General features: G+C 41.6%; 3 protein-coding genes across 3 annotated transcripts; 1 reads left to right on the plus strand and 2 right to left on the minus strand.

The window, feature by feature from the left end:
• Window positions 1-403: 403 nt before the first annotated feature.
• LOC121194736 (lanC-like protein 3) lies at window positions 404-4,739 on the minus strand. The gene is made up of 5 exons (XM_041057744.1): window positions 4,206-4,739; window positions 2,996-3,119; window positions 1,534-1,731; window positions 1,212-1,419; window positions 404-694 (listed from the first exon to the last, which is right to left on the minus strand). The coding sequence occupies exons 1-5, from the start codon at window positions 4,737-4,739 to the stop codon at window positions 535-537; spliced, it is 1,224 nt and encodes a 407-aa protein (XP_040913678.1). The 3' UTR covers window positions 404-534.
• A 3,992-nt stretch (window positions 4,740-8,731) lies between these two features.
• On the plus strand, window positions 8,732-12,022 carry LOC121194675 (gastrin-releasing peptide receptor-like). Its single transcript, XM_041057654.1, has 3 exons — window positions 8,732-9,147; window positions 10,637-10,988; window positions 11,711-12,022. Exons 1-3 carry the CDS (start codon window positions 8,732-8,734, stop codon window positions 12,020-12,022), a joined length of 1,080 nt encoding a protein of 359 aa, XP_040913588.1.
• Window positions 12,023-14,175: 2,153 nt separating this feature from the next.
• On the minus strand, window positions 14,176-17,423 carry asb11 (ankyrin repeat and SOCS box containing 11). The gene is made up of 7 exons (XM_041057506.1): window positions 17,327-17,423; window positions 16,777-16,856; window positions 16,579-16,686; window positions 15,942-16,092; window positions 15,725-15,859; window positions 14,411-14,599; window positions 14,176-14,300 (listed from the first exon to the last, which is right to left on the minus strand). Exons 1-7 carry the CDS (start codon window positions 17,421-17,423, stop codon window positions 14,176-14,178), a joined length of 885 nt encoding a protein of 294 aa, XP_040913440.1.
• Between the last annotated feature and the right edge of the window lie 544 nt (window positions 17,424-17,967).

Below are 17,967 nucleotides of genomic sequence, written 5' to 3' on the forward strand. Positions count from 1 at the left end.
TGGACATTGGAGATAATGATTTCCTTGGGAAGTGTAAGTCCCACTGAATATAAAAATGTGTGTATCGTGTGTGTTCAGATTAGGCTGGATTATCACTCAGAGTAGGACTTTTGACTCAAATTCACCTCACACATATACCTTTGCTTGACATCTTTTCTTCCTTGCCCCCGCTTCAACTCTCCCACACCCTCCTGAGGAGGCGAGCCTCACAGTTTGAAAACCTCTGCTTCAGTGCAACTGACTACATTGTAAATTGAAATGGGCCATTTAACAGTAAGTGGAATGAATCTGGTAAAGCCTGGAAGCTGAACATTCACTTTAGTACAGACACAAAACAAGACCATTTTTCTACTGCAACTGTACTCAAATGTGATTTTCTAAACCCCAAACAAATACCCTCCATCCCTCCACTCCCGCTCGGATCACAGCATCAATCCTGGGTCTACAGTTTCTACCAATCCAGCTCTCAAGGGATTTCAGAGGGAAGGGGTGACGTCTGTTCAGGTCAATGAACGGCAGTAACCAGGTTTCCATTCACACAAAGACACTGAACAGAGGGAACTCTGACTGGTCTGGCTGCAGGAGGTCGACCAGGAAGCAAACCGTCCCCGACAGGCCTTCAAACAGACTGTAGACACTGGTCACTGAGCGCGAGCCAGCCTTGAATTCCTCAGTGAAGAGGAACTCAGCAAACCTTTGGTGAGGAAAGAAGAGTGGAGAGAAATGAGGGTTTTAAGAATCTGAGAGGGATTTATAATTAACAAATACACAAACTAATTAGACATGATGGGGTATTTAAGGCTGATTCCAACATACTTTTGAGCTCAACATTCAAAAAAAGTGGCTGATTTTAGCAACCATGCTAACAGCTCTGTGAGGCTGTATTTATGCATGCCATGAAACAGGAACGTCATTGTTCTGCAAGCAACATTATTTTGCAAGGAAATCGATATAGTGAAATGATAATGGCACAAGACACTAAGTGAGTTTAAGTCACCAAAGATTTCAAAGAACGTGAATATCCGCATCAAATTAAATAGTAAACCATGTAAAAGCTGATCCGTAAACCACAAATGTCAACCTGCTGGAAATGCTAATGTTCAGTCAAAGATTTTAACATGGGATGGGTTTGGCAGGTGGAGTTTGAAATAAAGACCACAGCCCTGTGAGAAAGAGACATGTAATGAAGAACAGTAGGAGGGACTTCTTGCCTCTGAGCGCGGTAGATGTACTTCGAGTTTCCTGTGAGCCGATACAGCAGGAGGAAGACGTAAGCGCTGCCTGCAACTCCGTGACAAATCCCAGGTCCTTTCTTCAGCAAACCTTTCTGCCACACGAGCTCCCCGCTGCGGATACACGTGTCCAGATACTGGGGCTTTTTATTGATCAGATAGGCTTTCGCAAAAAGATAGGCCACACCTGCATGACAGGATGGAGATGTGAATTTAACAGGAAGACAAGCTCCACGGCAGGAACACCTGCTGAGAATCTGTGACTGGTCATGGTGGCGTGTATTAATTATACTGCATATACCCGGAGCTCCGTGGCACCAGTGCACCAGTTCGTTCTCTCTCTCGATGATGGCGCCCAGCTCTGCAGGCCAGTTACAGTTCTGCTCCTGGTTCATGAGGAAATCGACGCTTTGCCACACCAGGTCTTTCTCTGCCCCACTGAGCATGTCCTGGTAGCTCAGCAGCATCTGCAGCACTGACGAGAGGCCGTGGGCTGCACCTGACGGGAGGCGGAGATGGGGGGGTTCGGCAAGAGGAGAAATCACACATGCACCCACCACCAAACCGGACATGCAGTAAAGCACCATGCCAGGGACACAAACAGACACAACCCGAAGCAAACAAGCAAACAAACATTCACAAAAGTCTACTGGAGTTGTTTTTGTTTTTAACTTGTTATCTTCTACGCTGTAGCGCACTATACATACTTGGCAGTTTTCTATAGGATCAGCTGTTTTTTTAAAACCTAAACTTGATAATTCTCAGAACAACTGAGCTCCTGTCAAGAAAAAAAGCAGTTGCATAATCACTGTCTCACTGAAAACCCTTCAGGACCAGAGACCTCTCTGTTAGGATTAGAACTGTCAAAAGTGTAGATGAGTTAAGCTTCAACGTATCTTAAAACAGTTTAAATCCACAGAACCATGCTTTAGTGCAGTAAAACGGAGGTTTCATTGAAGATAGTGATCTAATTCCTGAGAACGGCCGAGTCATACACATGCTTCCATCTGAAAATGCAGAGCAAAGTTGAGATAGTAGAGTGGAATATGGACATAATTCATTTGGATACTGGGCAGAGTGTTCCTACATAATGCTGGACACATGCAGGGAAAACCCGGCTCTCTGAGACGGCAAAGCCAGCATCTGTGAGTTCCCTTTGGATCTGAAGATTATTGATGTCGAGCAAAACAAACAAGAAACTCCTCAGTGAGCAACTCTTTCAGGACAGGCAAACTGTAACACATGCAGCAGCTTTAACCAGGTGTGTTTACTGTTTAACATCCAGGTATTCTTAGTTCAAAATATCTCAGATTGTGTCACTTCCTTTCACTTCTTCATCATCCTCAAAGTAGTTGTTGCATCCATGCAGAGGTGACCAGCGAGGCTATGCTTACTATGAACTCTGTGTTGGTCTGAAAGTTACTGAGGATCTCCAACCCTGACGGCTGTCTTCATCCGATCAGATCAGCAGTCAAGGAAAGGAAAGTTAGCTTTACACATGTTAACACATCAGTCCTACATCAATAATACTCCTTTCAGTTTCCCTATGTGTGTGCATAGCTTCAGTGTGTGGTAACAGAAGATCCTCCTGCAGTGTAATCAGTCAACAGCAGCTCTGAAAGTGAGATATAGACTAAAACCTTAATTTCTAAATGTTAATTCACACATGAACTTGCAAAGTCTACCTGGATAGTAAAGGAGAGACATTAAAGACTTACAGGGTGATATACTTCCTTATCAGTAAATTAAGCTGGTGTTCTTACCAAGATACTCTGTCCCATAGTATGAGTACATGAGGGGGAAAGGCTTTCTCTTCCTCCTGGCGTACTGTTTTCCTGACTCGATGATGGCCTGGCAAATAGATTTGATTTGATCCTTGCTCAGAATCTGCAGAAGAAAGGACACAGTATGCTGCAGTTATCTGCAAAGTTGATAATCAGTGGTAAGAAATGAACAAACCCTCGATCAAGTATAAAATTAAAGGCCCCTACAATACTGTTGGACTCACGATGGATAGTGACAGAAAAAAAGGATAAATAATGATGCCGCAGAATGAGAGAGATCTTTTTTTCCACACATTCTTCTTCCTTGTCAAAACCTAACACCTACATTACCCACAGTGTCACCTAACTGCTTGACAGTTTGGTCTTAGCTTTGGTTGGGTTAATCTAATGGCAGCAAATGTATTCTCGAGTTAGCAGAGTTGAGGAGTGGATATGCAGCAGTACTCCCCAAAACCTGTAAACGGACTTTGATGCAAAGAAAATTGGTGGGCTTCCCCTTTAAGTAATTTTTAGCCATGCAAATTTGTATCATTGTAAAAAGTTCAGAAATAGGGGGTTGATTAATTACTCGACAATTAATCTACAACTATTTTGATAATTATTGTTTCAGTCATTTTTCAAGCATATAGCCAAACATTCTCTTGTTTGAGGTTCTTTAGTGTGAATATTTCCTGTTTTTCTTTGCTTTGCATGATCTTAAACTTTATATATTTATTTGAGTTTTGGTTGGATAAAACAAGCCATCTGAATAAGTCATGTTGGGCAATGTGAACTTGAGTTGGGCATTTTCCACCCTTTCAGGCATTTTATAGACAAAGTGAATAAACAATTAACTGAGAAAATAGTCTTCAGATTAATCAATGATAAAGATAATTGTTGCAGAACCAGCTGTAGCTACATTCTGTCTTGAATAAACATGAGACATCTGAAGACATGGCTTTGGGCTCTGGGAAACTGTGTTGTCATTTTCACAGTTTTACGTCATTTTACAGACTTATTAACGATTAATCGATTAAAAATGGCTAGTTGCAGCCCTACCTGACTTAAACCAGTGTTTACAAACATGGTTGTTGACTAGTGTTTGTACATGTGATTGCAGGTTTTGAAGTCATGGTGATGGACTGCTTCCATAACTTCACAGGTGTGACCAGGCCACTAAAAGTGTGCCATCCTCGTGTTTGCAGCTCACCTCGATGCCCAGCTTCTGTCTGAGGACCAGGGCGGCACACAGGTACCCAGCCCGCCCCACAAACAGCTCATCCGAGCCGCACTCCAGGAAATTGATGGGCGCACACACCTCCCACAGGTTACGAAATTTGGTGAGCGGCTTAACGAAATCAGCCAAGCCCAGGGATTTGTATATCATAGCGGCCACCGCGTAGATGCCCGCCCCGCCGAGCAGGAAGGCGGCACGCATGTTCTTATCCGGTTCCGCATCCACGTATCTGACCGACACGTCGATGATCTGCTTGGCCGTCTTCAGGTAGACGTCCCGGTGCTCGGAGAACAGCGGACACTCGCTGACATGATACAGCATGTATGCCACCCCGGCCGGCCCATCGTACAGCCCTCCGTCGCAGTCGCTGATGTCGATGGGAACCTTTTTCAGGATTTTATCGACGGCGGCGACCACGGCGGGCACGATGGCCTCAACGCCCTGGCCCGGGAGCAGCGCACCTTTGTAGTCAGAGAAGCGGTTTGCAAAGCAGCGGGTGTTTTCCATCACCGATGAAAAGACGACAGGAACAGCTCGACGTGCACGACCCACGCTGATAACGCAGATCCGTGTTGTGATGCCTGCTCAAGGTTTCCAAGGATGAGGGAGGAAAAAAACAACCAACACTTTGGTTGCACGTCCAATCCTGACAGCTCTCAGCTGATTGGATGTCAACAGTGATGGTTCAGCCTCATATTGGCTGATGGGACCTGCAGCCTCCCTGCCTGCAATGACCTGCACAATTCAAGTTTTCATGTCTGGAAGGATTAATTCCGATTCTTTACTTAATGTCAGAACAATAGAATAATTGAAAAAAATGCGCCAAAGAAGTTTAGAGAGGAGATGTCTCTTTGGTGAAACAACTCATACGCCCCAACAAAACACAGCTTATTTATTAAGACGTTACAAGCCAAAAAGATTGGGGACCACAGTTCCAATCTTTATCAGTGTTTTTATGAATCTATGATTTATGAGTCTATAATCTTAATAATCTATAATAAAGTTAAAAGTACAAAAGCATTATTAGCAACATGTGTTTATGCCCCTTTCTGAATATTGCAACACTGTATATAGACCATTGCATCATTAATATTAAATCATTGATATGTCAATCTGCTGAAATCCTGCAGGTTCACTGTGCGTCAGCTGACTTATGGCAATGTGATTATTGAAAGAACTGCTTGAGAATAGACTGCACTAAAGAACTAAAACAGCTCAGCTCGAGGCCCTGTCTTTTATTTGTGTCAAAATGTAGTTTTTAAACTTTCATTACTGGGCTTATTTTTTGTATTGTCACGAAAATATGTGACAAATACCCTGTGCTTTGTTTAATTACTACACAGAAAAACCTGGGGACAGGTAATTTCAGATGGGTCAGATGGGCTGATGAATGTGGCCAACCAGCTCATTGTATCCCCCCTTAGTCCAGCTACGGTAAGCAGCATTTAAACATTGTAGCTTTCAGAATGAAGCTTTTAACTACTTTTGGTAAGTGCATCATAATTTATAAGTTAATTGACGGTTTTGTGAGTAAAATCTTAATCTGCAAAGTAACGTGACTACATTTGTCAGATAAATGTAGTGTAATTAAAAAGCACACTATCTAACAGAGTAGTTTTCCATTGCGGTTGTAAGGGATGGGAGTACTTCTTCCACCACTGTAAGCTATTTATACTCCACCACATTTCCCCCACAACGTATAATAATCATGTTTACTGTCATTTGCCACAAACACAAACCACATGTCCGACAGTATTTATTGTTTCTGTTGCTGTTCATTACGATGATGTTAGCCTGTTTGTCCTTTAATGAGTTGTCCTTCGTTGCTGTGCCAGAGACTCATTTCTCCAGTAAAGTGTCAACTCATCCTCATTTCTTCAGCTTTCAGTTCCTCATCTTCACCAGCAGGCGGCGACAGAGGCCCATCAGCTCAGCGGGCTGCTGTCCATGGTGCTGAAGAAATGTGTGGAAGGTGGAGATCTTTTCACACACAGGGCCCAGAACTGCAAGTGTTCAAAAGCAATTGGACAGTTGGCTACTAAATGCTTCTTGAGCAGCTGTATGTTGTTTCAATGGGAGTTCATGCACAAGAGCTGTCAGTTGACTGAGAGTTGCCATTTAGATTGAGGTGGAGTTGTCCATCACTATGAGGAGCAAAGAGGTGACAGTGCAAGCGAGGAAGATCATAATGAGGATTTAAAAAACGTAAAAGTCTATCAGACAGATATCAAAGGTAGATGGGTTGCTAAAATCAACAGTTGGGTACAGTCTAAAAAAAAAAGAAGTAGATGCACATAGGAAAACTAAAAAATGGCAAGTCTTGTGGGTGAACAGATATTAAATTAACAGCAAATCAAGAGTGCTGTCCAGGATGTAGGCGAACGCTTGTCAGCGATCAAGAGAAGACTTAACGACCAAGCCTCAAAAACAGGAAGGCCAGGCTGCGGTTCAGGAACAGCTCATGACCCAAAGCCACCACCTCATCTGTCAAACGTGGTGGTGGTTCTGTTATGGCCTGGGCCTGTATGTCTCCAGTGAGAGAACAAGAAATGTGTTATTGTCCAAATACATATGACCTGGACTGTAATGAAGTAAATTCACTCAGGTACAGTACCTTAGTGTAGTTTTGGGGTATTGATGATTTAATTGGTCTCTATTTTGTAAGATTTTCTACTTTTTTTCATTTGGCTTACTATTCAGAATAGACACTTTTACATCCAAAACACATACATGATAGCCTCATAGAATAAAACATGGTGCTCTGCTCCACTTTAAACTACCAAACACATCTCGTATTCTGAGTTATTACAGGTGGCAGGTATCAGCTATGGTCATTACCACTATTATCACACTGCGTGCCATTTCCAAGATGATTCAAGTGGTTATCTCTGAGTCGAGATTGTGCGTGAAAAGCTTTGAATCATATTTTAATTTGAAATGAGTTTTTTTTATCGCCCCATTTATGAAGAAAGAGATAAAAAGAGGACAAATGCCATGGAGATATGAATGTGGAACCAAAGGTCATCTTACGAATGTAGACCTAATTAAATTTTGACCACAAAAAAAAGGCAACAGTTTTCTTCCAAAAAATGAAATAAAGCAAGAAATAAATGCAAATTGAACAAATACTTTTCTGAAACGGAAATACACAGAGGCTGAGGATAATGGAGAGGGAGAGACAGAGATGGTGAGGAGGTTGCCTTGACATCAAAGAAGAATAGAAGTGTGTGCAGTTGAATTCACAGCTCTGAAAAACATTGCTTGGAAATAGCAGGGAGTGAAATCAGCATCAGCAACTGGGGTATGTTCCTGTCTGTGAGTTCAGATAGAAGAGAGGTTCAAGTGCAAATAGTCTGTTTACTTTGATGCCCGTTTTCCCCTGAGTCTTATACAATTGGTAGGAAACAAATTATACACATTTAGCGATGGAAATACTTCTGAGAATTACCAACTCTGCAGCCATTTTGTTCTTTGAAAACATCTCAGTCAATTTCGAGTAAAGTTCTCAGATGTGGACAACAGAAGAGTCTGGCAAATTAAAATGGTTCAAGTCATGCTCAGAGAAGCATACTTTCATCTGTCTTATCTACTGCTTTGATACAAGAAAACTCAATTTGCATTTATATTAGAAAATGATTTTGGGCCCAATGGGTGCCATCTGAAAATCTGCACCAGAAAAATAACACCCTCATATGTCTTCACTGTGAGATATGTGGACAATGAGTAGGTAATAATTTACTGGAGACTAAAGGCATTTTAAAAATGAAACATAAAGGTTTGAGCTTTAATTCCTGAAGAAAAGGGTAATTGACTTACTGTTTAGGTGACCTCAAAAGGTCAGTGGCGGCAGACACAACTCTTCTTCTTCTTCACTGAACTGCTTATCATGAAGTGATAACAACTGACCTGCAGAGGCAGGGCCAAAGGGACCCCACCACCTGTGGTGGCCCCCTATCAGAGTCTGAGGGTGGGTAGTTGATTTGTTAGTCATCATGTGTGGATAATTGAAAATTACTGACACATCACATAAAGACATATAATGACCAGAGATGCAAAAGACTACAAAGAGACACAAAGTGACCACAAAGGCACTCAAAACAACAAGAGCAGTGACTACACTGCTCCAACTAGCTTAGCTGCTAATCACGATGATCACTTTCTGTATATATGTGTGTGTATATATATTTACCAACACTGAATCAAATGTCATACATCGAGGAGAGTTTGAGCCAAGTTTGTTTCTAAACACTAAATAAGATTTTAACACCCTTAAAGCTCAAACTGTACACCCAGAGGTTTGAAACAGATTAGTCTATATACTACCTTTATATCCTCGTGACATTTTTCACCCTAATCTTGACAGCTCTTGAGGCTGCAGCGCGTGAAATGACGCACGCACCAGCAGGAGGGCATATACTTTATAAAGCCAGTCACCAAACGCATCAGGAGACATCGGACCCTCCTGCTGAAGACCTCTGTTGCTCTCCCCGTAGGCTGCTATGTCTCTGGAGGATTCATTTGTCATAAACCCTGAGGACAGCAGGGTTCTCGTTCTGAATGTTTCCAGAGTGTTTTTGGACTCCACAACAGAGAAGCACCAGTACAACATCTGGCTCCCTGGCATCGGAATCGCAGCTGTCTATGGGATAGTCATCATCGTGGGTCTGGTCGGAAATGTCACCTTAATGAAGACGTGTTTGTTGGTGAAGTCCATGCGAACTGTTCCCAACTTGTTCCTGTCCAGTCTGGCTCTGGGGGACCTGCTGCTGTTGGTGACCTGCGCCCCGGTGGACGCTAGCCGCTACCTGGTGGACGAGTGGCTCTTCGGCCGCGTTGGATGCAAAATGATCCCGTTCATCCAGCTCACCTCCGTGGGAGTCTCCGTGTTCACCCTCACTGCGCTCTCCGCCGACCGGTACTTAACACGCAGTTACTCCTTAAATATTAGGTTTTTAGATTAAATAAAAATGCACAGATCAGAATACAACGTCAGTTCATTCTTGACCATCAAAACAGAAGTTGACAAAATTAACCTCAAACTCAGGGTTCATTTATTCGCTTGTCATTGTCAGTCCCAGGACAAAACCTGTCTTTGTACTTCTTCCATTTATCACCTTCTCAAAGTATCTCATTAGTTTCAAATATGGATGCATTTCATTTCATTCTTTTACAGAATAACTAGGACTATTTGAAAATGAGTGAAAATTTAATGTGAATAGTTGCATTCAAGCTTTATGATGGATTATACATTAATGTAGAAATTAGGTTGACCTAGAAAAACAGTAACAGAACAGTAACATAGCTAATCAGTGACATCTGTGTTTCTAGTGAGACTGTCAAGAACCATGGACTTACAAAACCCTCAAAACTAATAAATAGACAAAAATTAATTAAGTAAAACAACAAAGTGAGTGCCTACACATAAGAGTAACTAGAACAGCACTCAGTACTTTAGTGCCCTGTATCACAATGTTAAGGAAAGTGATAAAAATAATTCCTGGATCTGCCCCTTTAACCCGATCTTCAACAAAATCGAATGGGTTCTTCCTTTGCCCATGCCCCATCCTTTTACCAAGTTTGGTGCAAACCAGTTCAATATTTTTTGCATAATCCTGCTGACAAACAAGCCAACAGACACATGTGAAAACACAATTTCCTTGGCGGAGGTGATAATGCTGTGGTCACTACAAGTCGATGTTTTACTGTCATAAAAAATGGAGAATTGCTCTCCTTGTACATGAATCAATACATTAAATTTTGTGAAATTTCACAAACTGCCATGACACTGGATGGCAAATTGAAATACTTAAGTTTAAAAGCTGTGCTGAGTGTCGTGAAAAAAAAGAGAGCAGAAAATACATATTTATGTTCCATCAAATTACATGAAATTTGATGTGAAAGTGAAAAATATGAATATTACTAAATAATTTTACATTTACAGTTTCCTGTCTTTCAGGGGCAAAGGAACATTTAGTACCAGTTGTGATTAACAAGCTGTCTTGTTAATCTATAACGCATCTTACCCAGGAGCTAATATTGTCTGCTGTGGCTGTTCAGTCTGATTCCTGTTTCCTTTAAATCAAAGCCTAATTAAATTGTCTCTGCTGCATAATCTACATCAAGATAAGCTTTCAGAGATGATCTTTCTTTGATTAGAAAAAGAAACTGAGTTTCTGTCAGTATGAAGGGGCAGAGAGCTACTTTGAAATCAGTGATGAGACAATAACACATCTCTGCACTTGTTTTCGATTACAACCATAATGACAAAACTTTAATGAGGTAATCAGAGTTCATCTTGACACAAGCCGTCTCGTGAAAGGAAAGGAAAGAAAGGAAAAATAAAATCATTATCATTCCACGTTAAAATAATGCACACACACAAATTTCTCTTCTTCTTCTCCTAGGTACAAAGCTATTGTCAAACCTCTGGACATTCACAGGTCCAGTGCTTTCCTTAGTATCTGTTTGCGAGTGGGGGCGATCTGGTTGCTCTCTGTGACTCTGGCTATTCCTGAAGCTGTCTTCTCCGACCTGCACACTTTCACCACCAGCCACACCAATGAGACATTTGTGACCTGTGCGCCCTACCCCCACGTCGGGGAGCTGCACCCAAAAATCCACTCCACCGCCTTCTTCCTCATCTTCTACATCATCCCGCTCTTCATTATATCTGTCTACTACTGCTTCATCGCTCGCAGTCTGGTCAGGAGCGCTGTGGACATCCCCGCTGAAGGACAGGTGCACCTCCAGAAACAGGTCTGAGCACAGAGACCTCTGTTTATTTATCTTATTTCCAATGTGGTCTTTACATGGGACCATAAAAAGAAATAAAAACAAAATAATAAAATCCACAAACACTTTTAAACAATAATTCAACATTTTGGGACCAATTTGTTTTCTTGTTGAGAGTTAGACGAGAAGCTTGTCTTAGCACAAAGACTGGAAGCAGGGGGAAACAGCTAGCCTGGCTCTGCCCAAGGTAACAACACAACACCAGCAAATGACTGTAGCTTCATACTTAGTCATACAGGCCTGTGAGTGGTGCTCTCTGTCAGAGGAACCACTGACATACTAAGTACTTAAAGTTGTTGTTAATGTCCATCAGGGTTAGGAAGAGAATAAAAATTAAAAGCCCAAATATAAATTTAATCTTTTCCATGTACAGAAGCTGATAATGTTTGTAGTATAGTAAATTTGTTCTTAAAATTTTAGGGTTAGATGAAGTCACTGTAGATCATCAGCTTTTCACATTATTAGCTGCATGCTTCCATGCTGTATTACCTTTTCGCTGTCTCTTCTGAGTGGAGTTTGCATGTTCTCCCTGTGCCTGCGTGGGTTTTCTCCGGGTACTCTGACTTCCTCCCACAATTAGGTTAATTGGCTACTCTAAATTGCCCGTAGGTGTGAGTGTATGCGTGTGTATTTGTCTGTCTTTGTGTGTGCGATTGGCGACCAGTTTCTTCTCTTTCTCCTGTCAGATCAAGTCCAGGAAGCGGCTGGCCAAAACAGTCCTGGTATTTGTTGGCTTGTTTGCTGTCTGTTGGCTGCCAAGTCACGTGATCTACCTGTACCGCTCCTTCCACTACGACCAGGTGGACACGTCGCTGGGCCACTTCTTCGCCAGCCTGTGTGCTCGCATCATGGCCTTCACCAACTCCTGTGTGAACCCATTTGCCCTTTACCTGATGAGCAAAAGCTTCAGCAAACACTTCAAAAAGCAGCTATGCTGTACTTCTCCCAGACAGTTGTACAGCCAGAATAGTAGGAGTACGAACATAACAACCGTCTGAAAGCATCTGTGTTTTTATAAACTTTTAACATCTGTGCTTTTGCAGGGCTGGAGTCATGTTGATCCTCTGATCGCACGTCGATTTCACTGGACCACATGTTTAACTGATTTAGAAGCGTCAACTTCACTGTGAGGAATGGGCGCAGTTACAACCATTTTTTTGACCTTGCTGTTTTTAGGTCTCTTCTCATTTACTGGATCTTTGTTGTACATGTTCACCGACAATTAAATGTAATAGAAGAAAAAGCCCTGATAGTTTTCGGGTTTTCTAAATAAAATAAATACATTTCAAGTTTTTTTTTTCACAAAACTTTACCTTTTAAATGTAAAATGAAACTATGATCATATTACTTGTAGTTATAAATGGCTAAAAATGAATGAAAAAGACATCGGCACGATAAAAACATCAGCTTTATTATGCATGCTGTTTATCTGCACTCAGCAGAAAGGTTTTCTGGCATTTGAGGGTTTAATAGTTGTAAAATATTCAGACTGAGAATAATCTGCTGCTCTGTGTACTGTAGTCATGAGTTACGACAACACTGTTAATCGTGTGCAAACGCAAGAACTGTGAAGTCAGTTTGTTGTTTTGTATCATCGTTCACCACGAATGTGTTGAAATTATCTAGATGTTTATATAGTGTTAAACTTTATTTAAAATGTACAGTAGCAAACAGAAGGGATGTTTGCGATTATGAACTCTAGCCTGTTGAAGCTCAGTGAATAAAAATATAAACCTTTTAGTTGAATTGATTTGTATCACAGAGGAGAGTCTGTCAAATACGCAGCAGGTCAGCTGACATTTTCCCATGGAGAAAGACAACTGATTGGAGCTCAAAGCTCAGCTATAAATTGGATTATATTCTTGGAATTATAACCTTTATTGAGTCTGAGGATCTTCTCTTTGTATGTAACATGACCCAGTGTGAACTGTGGCCTCACAGAAAATGCCAACATCCAAGTTCCTTAATCTAAGACTTTCAAAAGTCATTGCGTATAAGATGCAGAGATCAATGAAAGACAGTGGATGCTTTATTCTAGGTGGTGTTAGCATTAACAGCACAAGCAGCAGGAGATCCATCAACACATGCACACACATGTACACATTTACACAAAATCACAGCATCTGTCCCTCTGTCAGAACTCCTGCCGACGGCTGAGGCTTTTCTTTGCCGTTGAGGTAAAGAAACGTCAAGTTCAATAAGCTCAGCCAAGATTTTTCAGGTCTCCGCAGAGGTGACCTTTCAGGGTGGCATTTGAATACGGGAAATTAATTCCCCTTGAGCAACACTGGCCACAAAACTCTGTCCCTTCCTCAGTTCTTCAGAGCATTGTATCCAGTGTACTCACCATTTTTCTCTGTTGCTTAAGCACATTCTCTGAAGCACAGTTCTCAAAACATTGAGATCAGTCACCACAGAATTTAAAACTGAACATTTTGTGTGTCCTGCAAAAGACTGAAAATATTTAACCTGTGTTGAAAGTAAATAAATTCATTACCAAGTTGATTGCTGCCACCAAAATTAAATTCCCCATTAACACTGTCTGAGTCAAATGTCTAAGGAACTATGAGAGAACATTAAAACTGTATTTCTTTATGTAATTTCTCATTGAAACGTACAAACTGTAACTCAGTAAAGGCAAATATCCTCTACACCAAACCAATATCAGTTTTAGCAATCTATTTAAGTTTCTCATTGTCATTGTGCTCACCTCTCTGGTATGTCCCCTATCCAGAGTAAAAATCCATCTCATGGAATGGATGGAGAAAAATCCAGACTTTGATATGTAAAATCAGCAGAGCTCCCCTTTAAAAAAACATTTTGGAATAATGTATGGACATGAAATGGAAATTACTACTCACTGAAAGTATAAAAATACAAAATCTGATACATTACAGTCATTGCAACACATTTCTGAACTTCCCACACTTCTAAAATATGCCATGTATCAGCTAGTAAATAGCATTTTTTATTTTTCAAAGCAGCTGTATTGTAAAATACATGAGACAGAAAAAACTGCACCATTCTCTGAATGTGAATGTCTTTACCCTCTCACAGGTGAACACATTTGCCTAATAGTTCAAGACAAAATGTCAAGGACAAAGCAGCATATATGGCACATAGAGAGCCATACAACCAAGGTAGAGATGTCTCATTGGTAGAGGAGGAAGTCTGTGATTCTGTGTGGTAGGAAAAGACTGGACGCTCTGTGAAGACGATTCCTACCCAGGCTTCGGCGAATACAGAACCGACACAGCTGAGACAGGGAGCAGGGACCTGGGCAAAGGAGACATGACATGGTTGTTATAGCTTTCAAGAAATAACTAAATCAGTGTCAGGTTGTTTCTGTGACATGAATGTGAGTGCCTTCATATTTTACCACGCACTTCTTTTCTGCAGTGCAGTTCTCACTGCGCTGTCTGGTGCTGACAGATCCAGAGAGGTTTTTCCCTCGGCGTTCCTACAACACTCATCAGCCCCGAAGTCCAGCAGAAGGTCCACAATGTTCGCTCCTCCACTTCGAGCTGCAGCATGTAAAGGACTGTCCTGCCCACAGCCTATTCGAACATCTGCTCCTACATGTGCACACAACCCGAAATCAATTATCACCTGACAAAACGTATCGCACCAGAACAGCCAAATTATGTGATTAAGACAACAGACGCCAAAATGTGCTGTCATGGGCTCCACCACTCAGTGATTAAATTAGAAAACTATACTGAGTGAAAATTGGTAACTAATGGAAAAGATGGGAACTTAGAGTAGATCCATGAATAATATTAGATGACTTTCAGCTATGTTTGACAGTTCTTGCTGACAGTTTACAAGTGCCATAAACATTACGTGCATTTCTGAACTGTGAAACTGTGCTTTCCTGTTTCCATGGGAACTGCGGGGGTGGGTGGGTGTAGATTTTGTACAGCTAAAAATTAGTCACGGAGCAGCGGGAAAAAAGAAACTATATTCAATTATATTAGAGCTCCAATTTTCAGTCATTTTCCAATTAATCTGATGAATGTTTTCTCAATTAACTGAAAAATAGCTCTGTCTATAAAAATGGTGGGAAATCATCTTCCAAGTATCTTTCTTTGCCCGACCAGCAGTCTAAAATCCAAAGCCATTCAGTTTGATATGACGTCAGACAAAAAACTAGCATTGAATCCTCACATCTGAGAAGCTGAAGCCAGAAAATGTTTGGTATTTTTGCTTAAAAAATGACAAAAATGATTGTGATTATCAAATTAGCTGCAGATGAGTTTTGTGTTGATTGAAAAATTGATTAGTTGAATAATAATTGAGGCTCAAACCTATTTTAATAAGAAGATTCATGAAGTTATAGGCTGCATAATTAAAAAAAAAACTCACTAAATTGTCGGTCTACTGTCGTATGCTACTACACAGTATGCTTGCACAAAGTATGGGAGTGAATGGTCTACCAGGGGAACATGGATAATAGTTTTTCTTCAGTTATTATATTATTACCTAATAGGGAAGTCACAGCTTGCAGATAACCTCTTGCCTCTCAAAACCTCAGTGTACTGATTTGATGTTGTATCTAATATGCAATGCAACCAGAACTGGAAGAAGCTTGTGGGACTCGGGGTTTCACTTTATCTGTTAAATTATCTGTTAAATTTTATTGTGATTCATGACTGCTCCTAACCTATTTGTCACACTGCAGAGGTCACAGATTCGATTACCTGAGTGTAGCAGCAGCTCCACACAGGCAGGGGCACGGGCCATGCAGGCAGAATACAGCGGCGTCCCCATCACTGGCAGCTCCATATCAATATGAGCTCCATAGGACAGAAGCAGCTCCAGACACTCTCTGTGATCTGATGAAGAAACAACAATCCATCGGGATCTGTGCTGTGACAGATCACACCTTTACGGCAGTACGTTTCTGTACGCACGTACCTTTCTTAGCGGCCTCGTGGACAGGTGATGGCAGCTGGTAGGTGGCGCTGACGGAGGCACCATGCTGCAAGATCAGCCTCACGCAAGCAGCACTCCCGCTGCTGCATGAGTTGAAGAGAGGTGTGGCGCCATCTGTTGATACTGCCTCCACCTGTGGAGGGATGTGTGAAGAGACATTAGGATACTACTGCTAGAAGAGGTGTAGGTCTTTATCAGGGATAACACACAGACACATGCAGGAGCATATGATGTCAACACGTATAAGCACTTGTTGACAGTCCATCATGAGTCAAAACTGAAGCTGAGCTATGAAGATACAGCTGGATGAAAACGCACTCAGTCACCACTTTGTTAGGTACACCTAGTTACTGGGGATAATGTGAGGTGTTTGTAATATTTAGTCTGCCCTCATTAATATAAAGACAGTAGAACAGTTCCACAAACTGCAATATGGGGGTAAGATTTATTGCAGGACTGTTGTATTAGACTGTGTTAGTTTTGACTCATGATGGACTGTTAACAAACTAAAACACAAGTTTTCCTATTTAAGATGTGCTGACTCATTACACCAGGTTTGGATCATAAAACACCTTAAACACAAGCAAGTCTTTCAGTTGAAAATAGACAGTGTTCTTACATTTGCACCATTGTCCAACAGCAACTTGGCGCAAGCATAATGACCACCGAGACAAGCCTCATGGAGGGGAGAGACCCTGTCCATGGTGAGTGTGTCCACATGGAAGCCCTGCAGGGAAAATAAGAGGGTAGAACTATCAGGGCATGTATGGGCTGTGTACTCAATGTAAACATCAAGAAAGACCAATGTTAAGTTTACTTGAGCGATGAGGCTTCTCAGGTGGAGCAGTCTGCCCTGGTAGGCGGCTTCATGGAGAGGAGTTCTGTCCGACCAGGAATCTGAGGCACAAAGGACAAGATCAGGAAAGTCTCCATGTTCAGAAAACTCACAGATAAGCCTGACTGCTCTCGGTTCACTGTAATGTTAAGATAACCACATTTGAATACATGTTTATCTTGTTTTTCAGGGTCGCCCCAACTCTAAACACCAAACTTACTGAACAATACACACTCAGGGTTTTGTTGGCTACTGCAGAGCCATTCAACAATATTCAAATGCAAAGTTTTCAGGTCTCAACCCATCTGTGTGTCTCATTACAAAAGTTGTAACTTTCTAAAGACAAAAGACCATGATGACACTGAAATTTGATGCTTAATACCAAGATGTACAAAACAATACCACTGTTAACAGAAGGTTTGAGCATTTGTTCAAGAAACAAGAAATCTAATGCAGTTGTTTGACCCTTAATTTCTCTCAAAACACAAAACAACTGAGATGGATTGACCAAACAGACAAAGAAAACACTTACCAGCCATCAGTGAATTGCATGCCAGCCCCCCATATATGTACAAGGGCCTCTGCCAAGGTTGTGAGCACAGGGAAACTTCTGTCTGAACAGCAGCCATGATGAAAATGAAACAACAGCAGACTGTCCAGGACTTGAGCTTGCCCAGTCGGATACAGAATCCTAAAGTCGGCCTTCCTCCCCCTCTTATCTGGGTCCTTGGCCACCTCCCCCACATTACCACCTCCCACCCATTCTTATCCCAGTCCACGGATCTAGTGCATAACAATGGTTGTGGGAATGGGCCTGCACTGATACACCTTGAATAAAGCAACATGTAAGCATACAGCTACAAGCAGGAGGAGAACGACAGGCGTGGAAGTTTCACACTGTACATATTTGTGAGATACAAGAGCAGTGTACTGTACAGTATTTTGTCAGGTCAAATCTGTTAAGTGTGGATGTGCCGTTATCTTCTGTTGTGACAGCACATTTTCAGCTAAAGGCACAGTAGATGTTACTATCAAAAGTTTGGCGACTAAAACACATCTGCTTCCTCCAAAATGCATTCGGATGAGATTCAAACCACAGTTCCTTACATCTCTCTAAAAGTTAGTTCTACATAGTAGTCACACATCTGCTGATCCTGTTTAGACATTGCACAT

Source organism: Toxotes jaculatrix, chromosome 15 (assembly GCF_017976425.1).
Source record: "Toxotes jaculatrix isolate fToxJac2 chromosome 15, fToxJac2.pri, whole genome shotgun sequence".
NCBI classification, from domain to species: Eukaryota; Metazoa; Chordata; class Actinopteri; family Toxotidae; genus Toxotes; species Toxotes jaculatrix.

What these genes read in the sequence shown, in the direction of transcription:
- LOC121194675 (XM_041057654.1), top strand. Translation starts at nt 8,732, where the DNA reads ATGTCTCTGGAGGATTCATTTGTCATAAACCCTGAGGACAGCAGGGTT. An exon ending in ACTGCGCTCTCCGCCGACCG is followed by an intron (nt 9,148 to 10,636) that starts GTACTTAACACG and finishes TTCTTCTCCTAG; the next exon opens with GTACAAAGCTATTGTCAAAC. An exon ending in AGGTGCACCTCCAGAAACAG is followed by an intron (nt 10,989 to 11,710) that starts GTCTGAGCACAG and finishes TTCTCCTGTCAG; the next exon opens with ATCAAGTCCAGGAAGCGGCT.
- LOC121194736 (XM_041057744.1), bottom strand. Translation starts at nt 4,739, where the DNA reads ATGGAAAACACCCGCTGCTTTGCAAACCGCTTCTCTGACTACAAAGGT. An exon ending in GACAGAAGCTGGGCATCGAG is followed by an intron (nt 3,120 to 4,205) that starts GTGAGCTGCAAA and finishes TTTCTTCTGCAG; the next exon opens with ATTCTGAGCAAGGATCAAAT. An exon ending in TACATCTACCGCGCTCAGAG is followed by an intron (nt 695 to 1,211) that starts GCAAGAAGTCCC and finishes TCCTCACCAAAG; the next exon opens with GTTTGCTGAGTTCCTCTTCA.
- asb11 (XM_041057506.1), bottom strand. Translation starts at nt 17,423, where the DNA reads ATGGCTGCTGTTCAGACAGAAGTTTCCCTGTGCTCACAACCTTGGCAG. An exon ending in ATGCAATTCACTGATGGCTG is followed by an intron (nt 16,857 to 17,326) that starts GTAAGTGTTTTC and finishes TTTGTGCCTCAG; the next exon opens with ATTCCTGGTCGGACAGAACT. An exon ending in CCACGAGGCCGCTAAGAAAG is followed by an intron (nt 15,860 to 15,941) that starts GTACGTGCGTAC and finishes TTTCTTCATCAG; the next exon opens with ATCACAGAGAGTGTCTGGAG.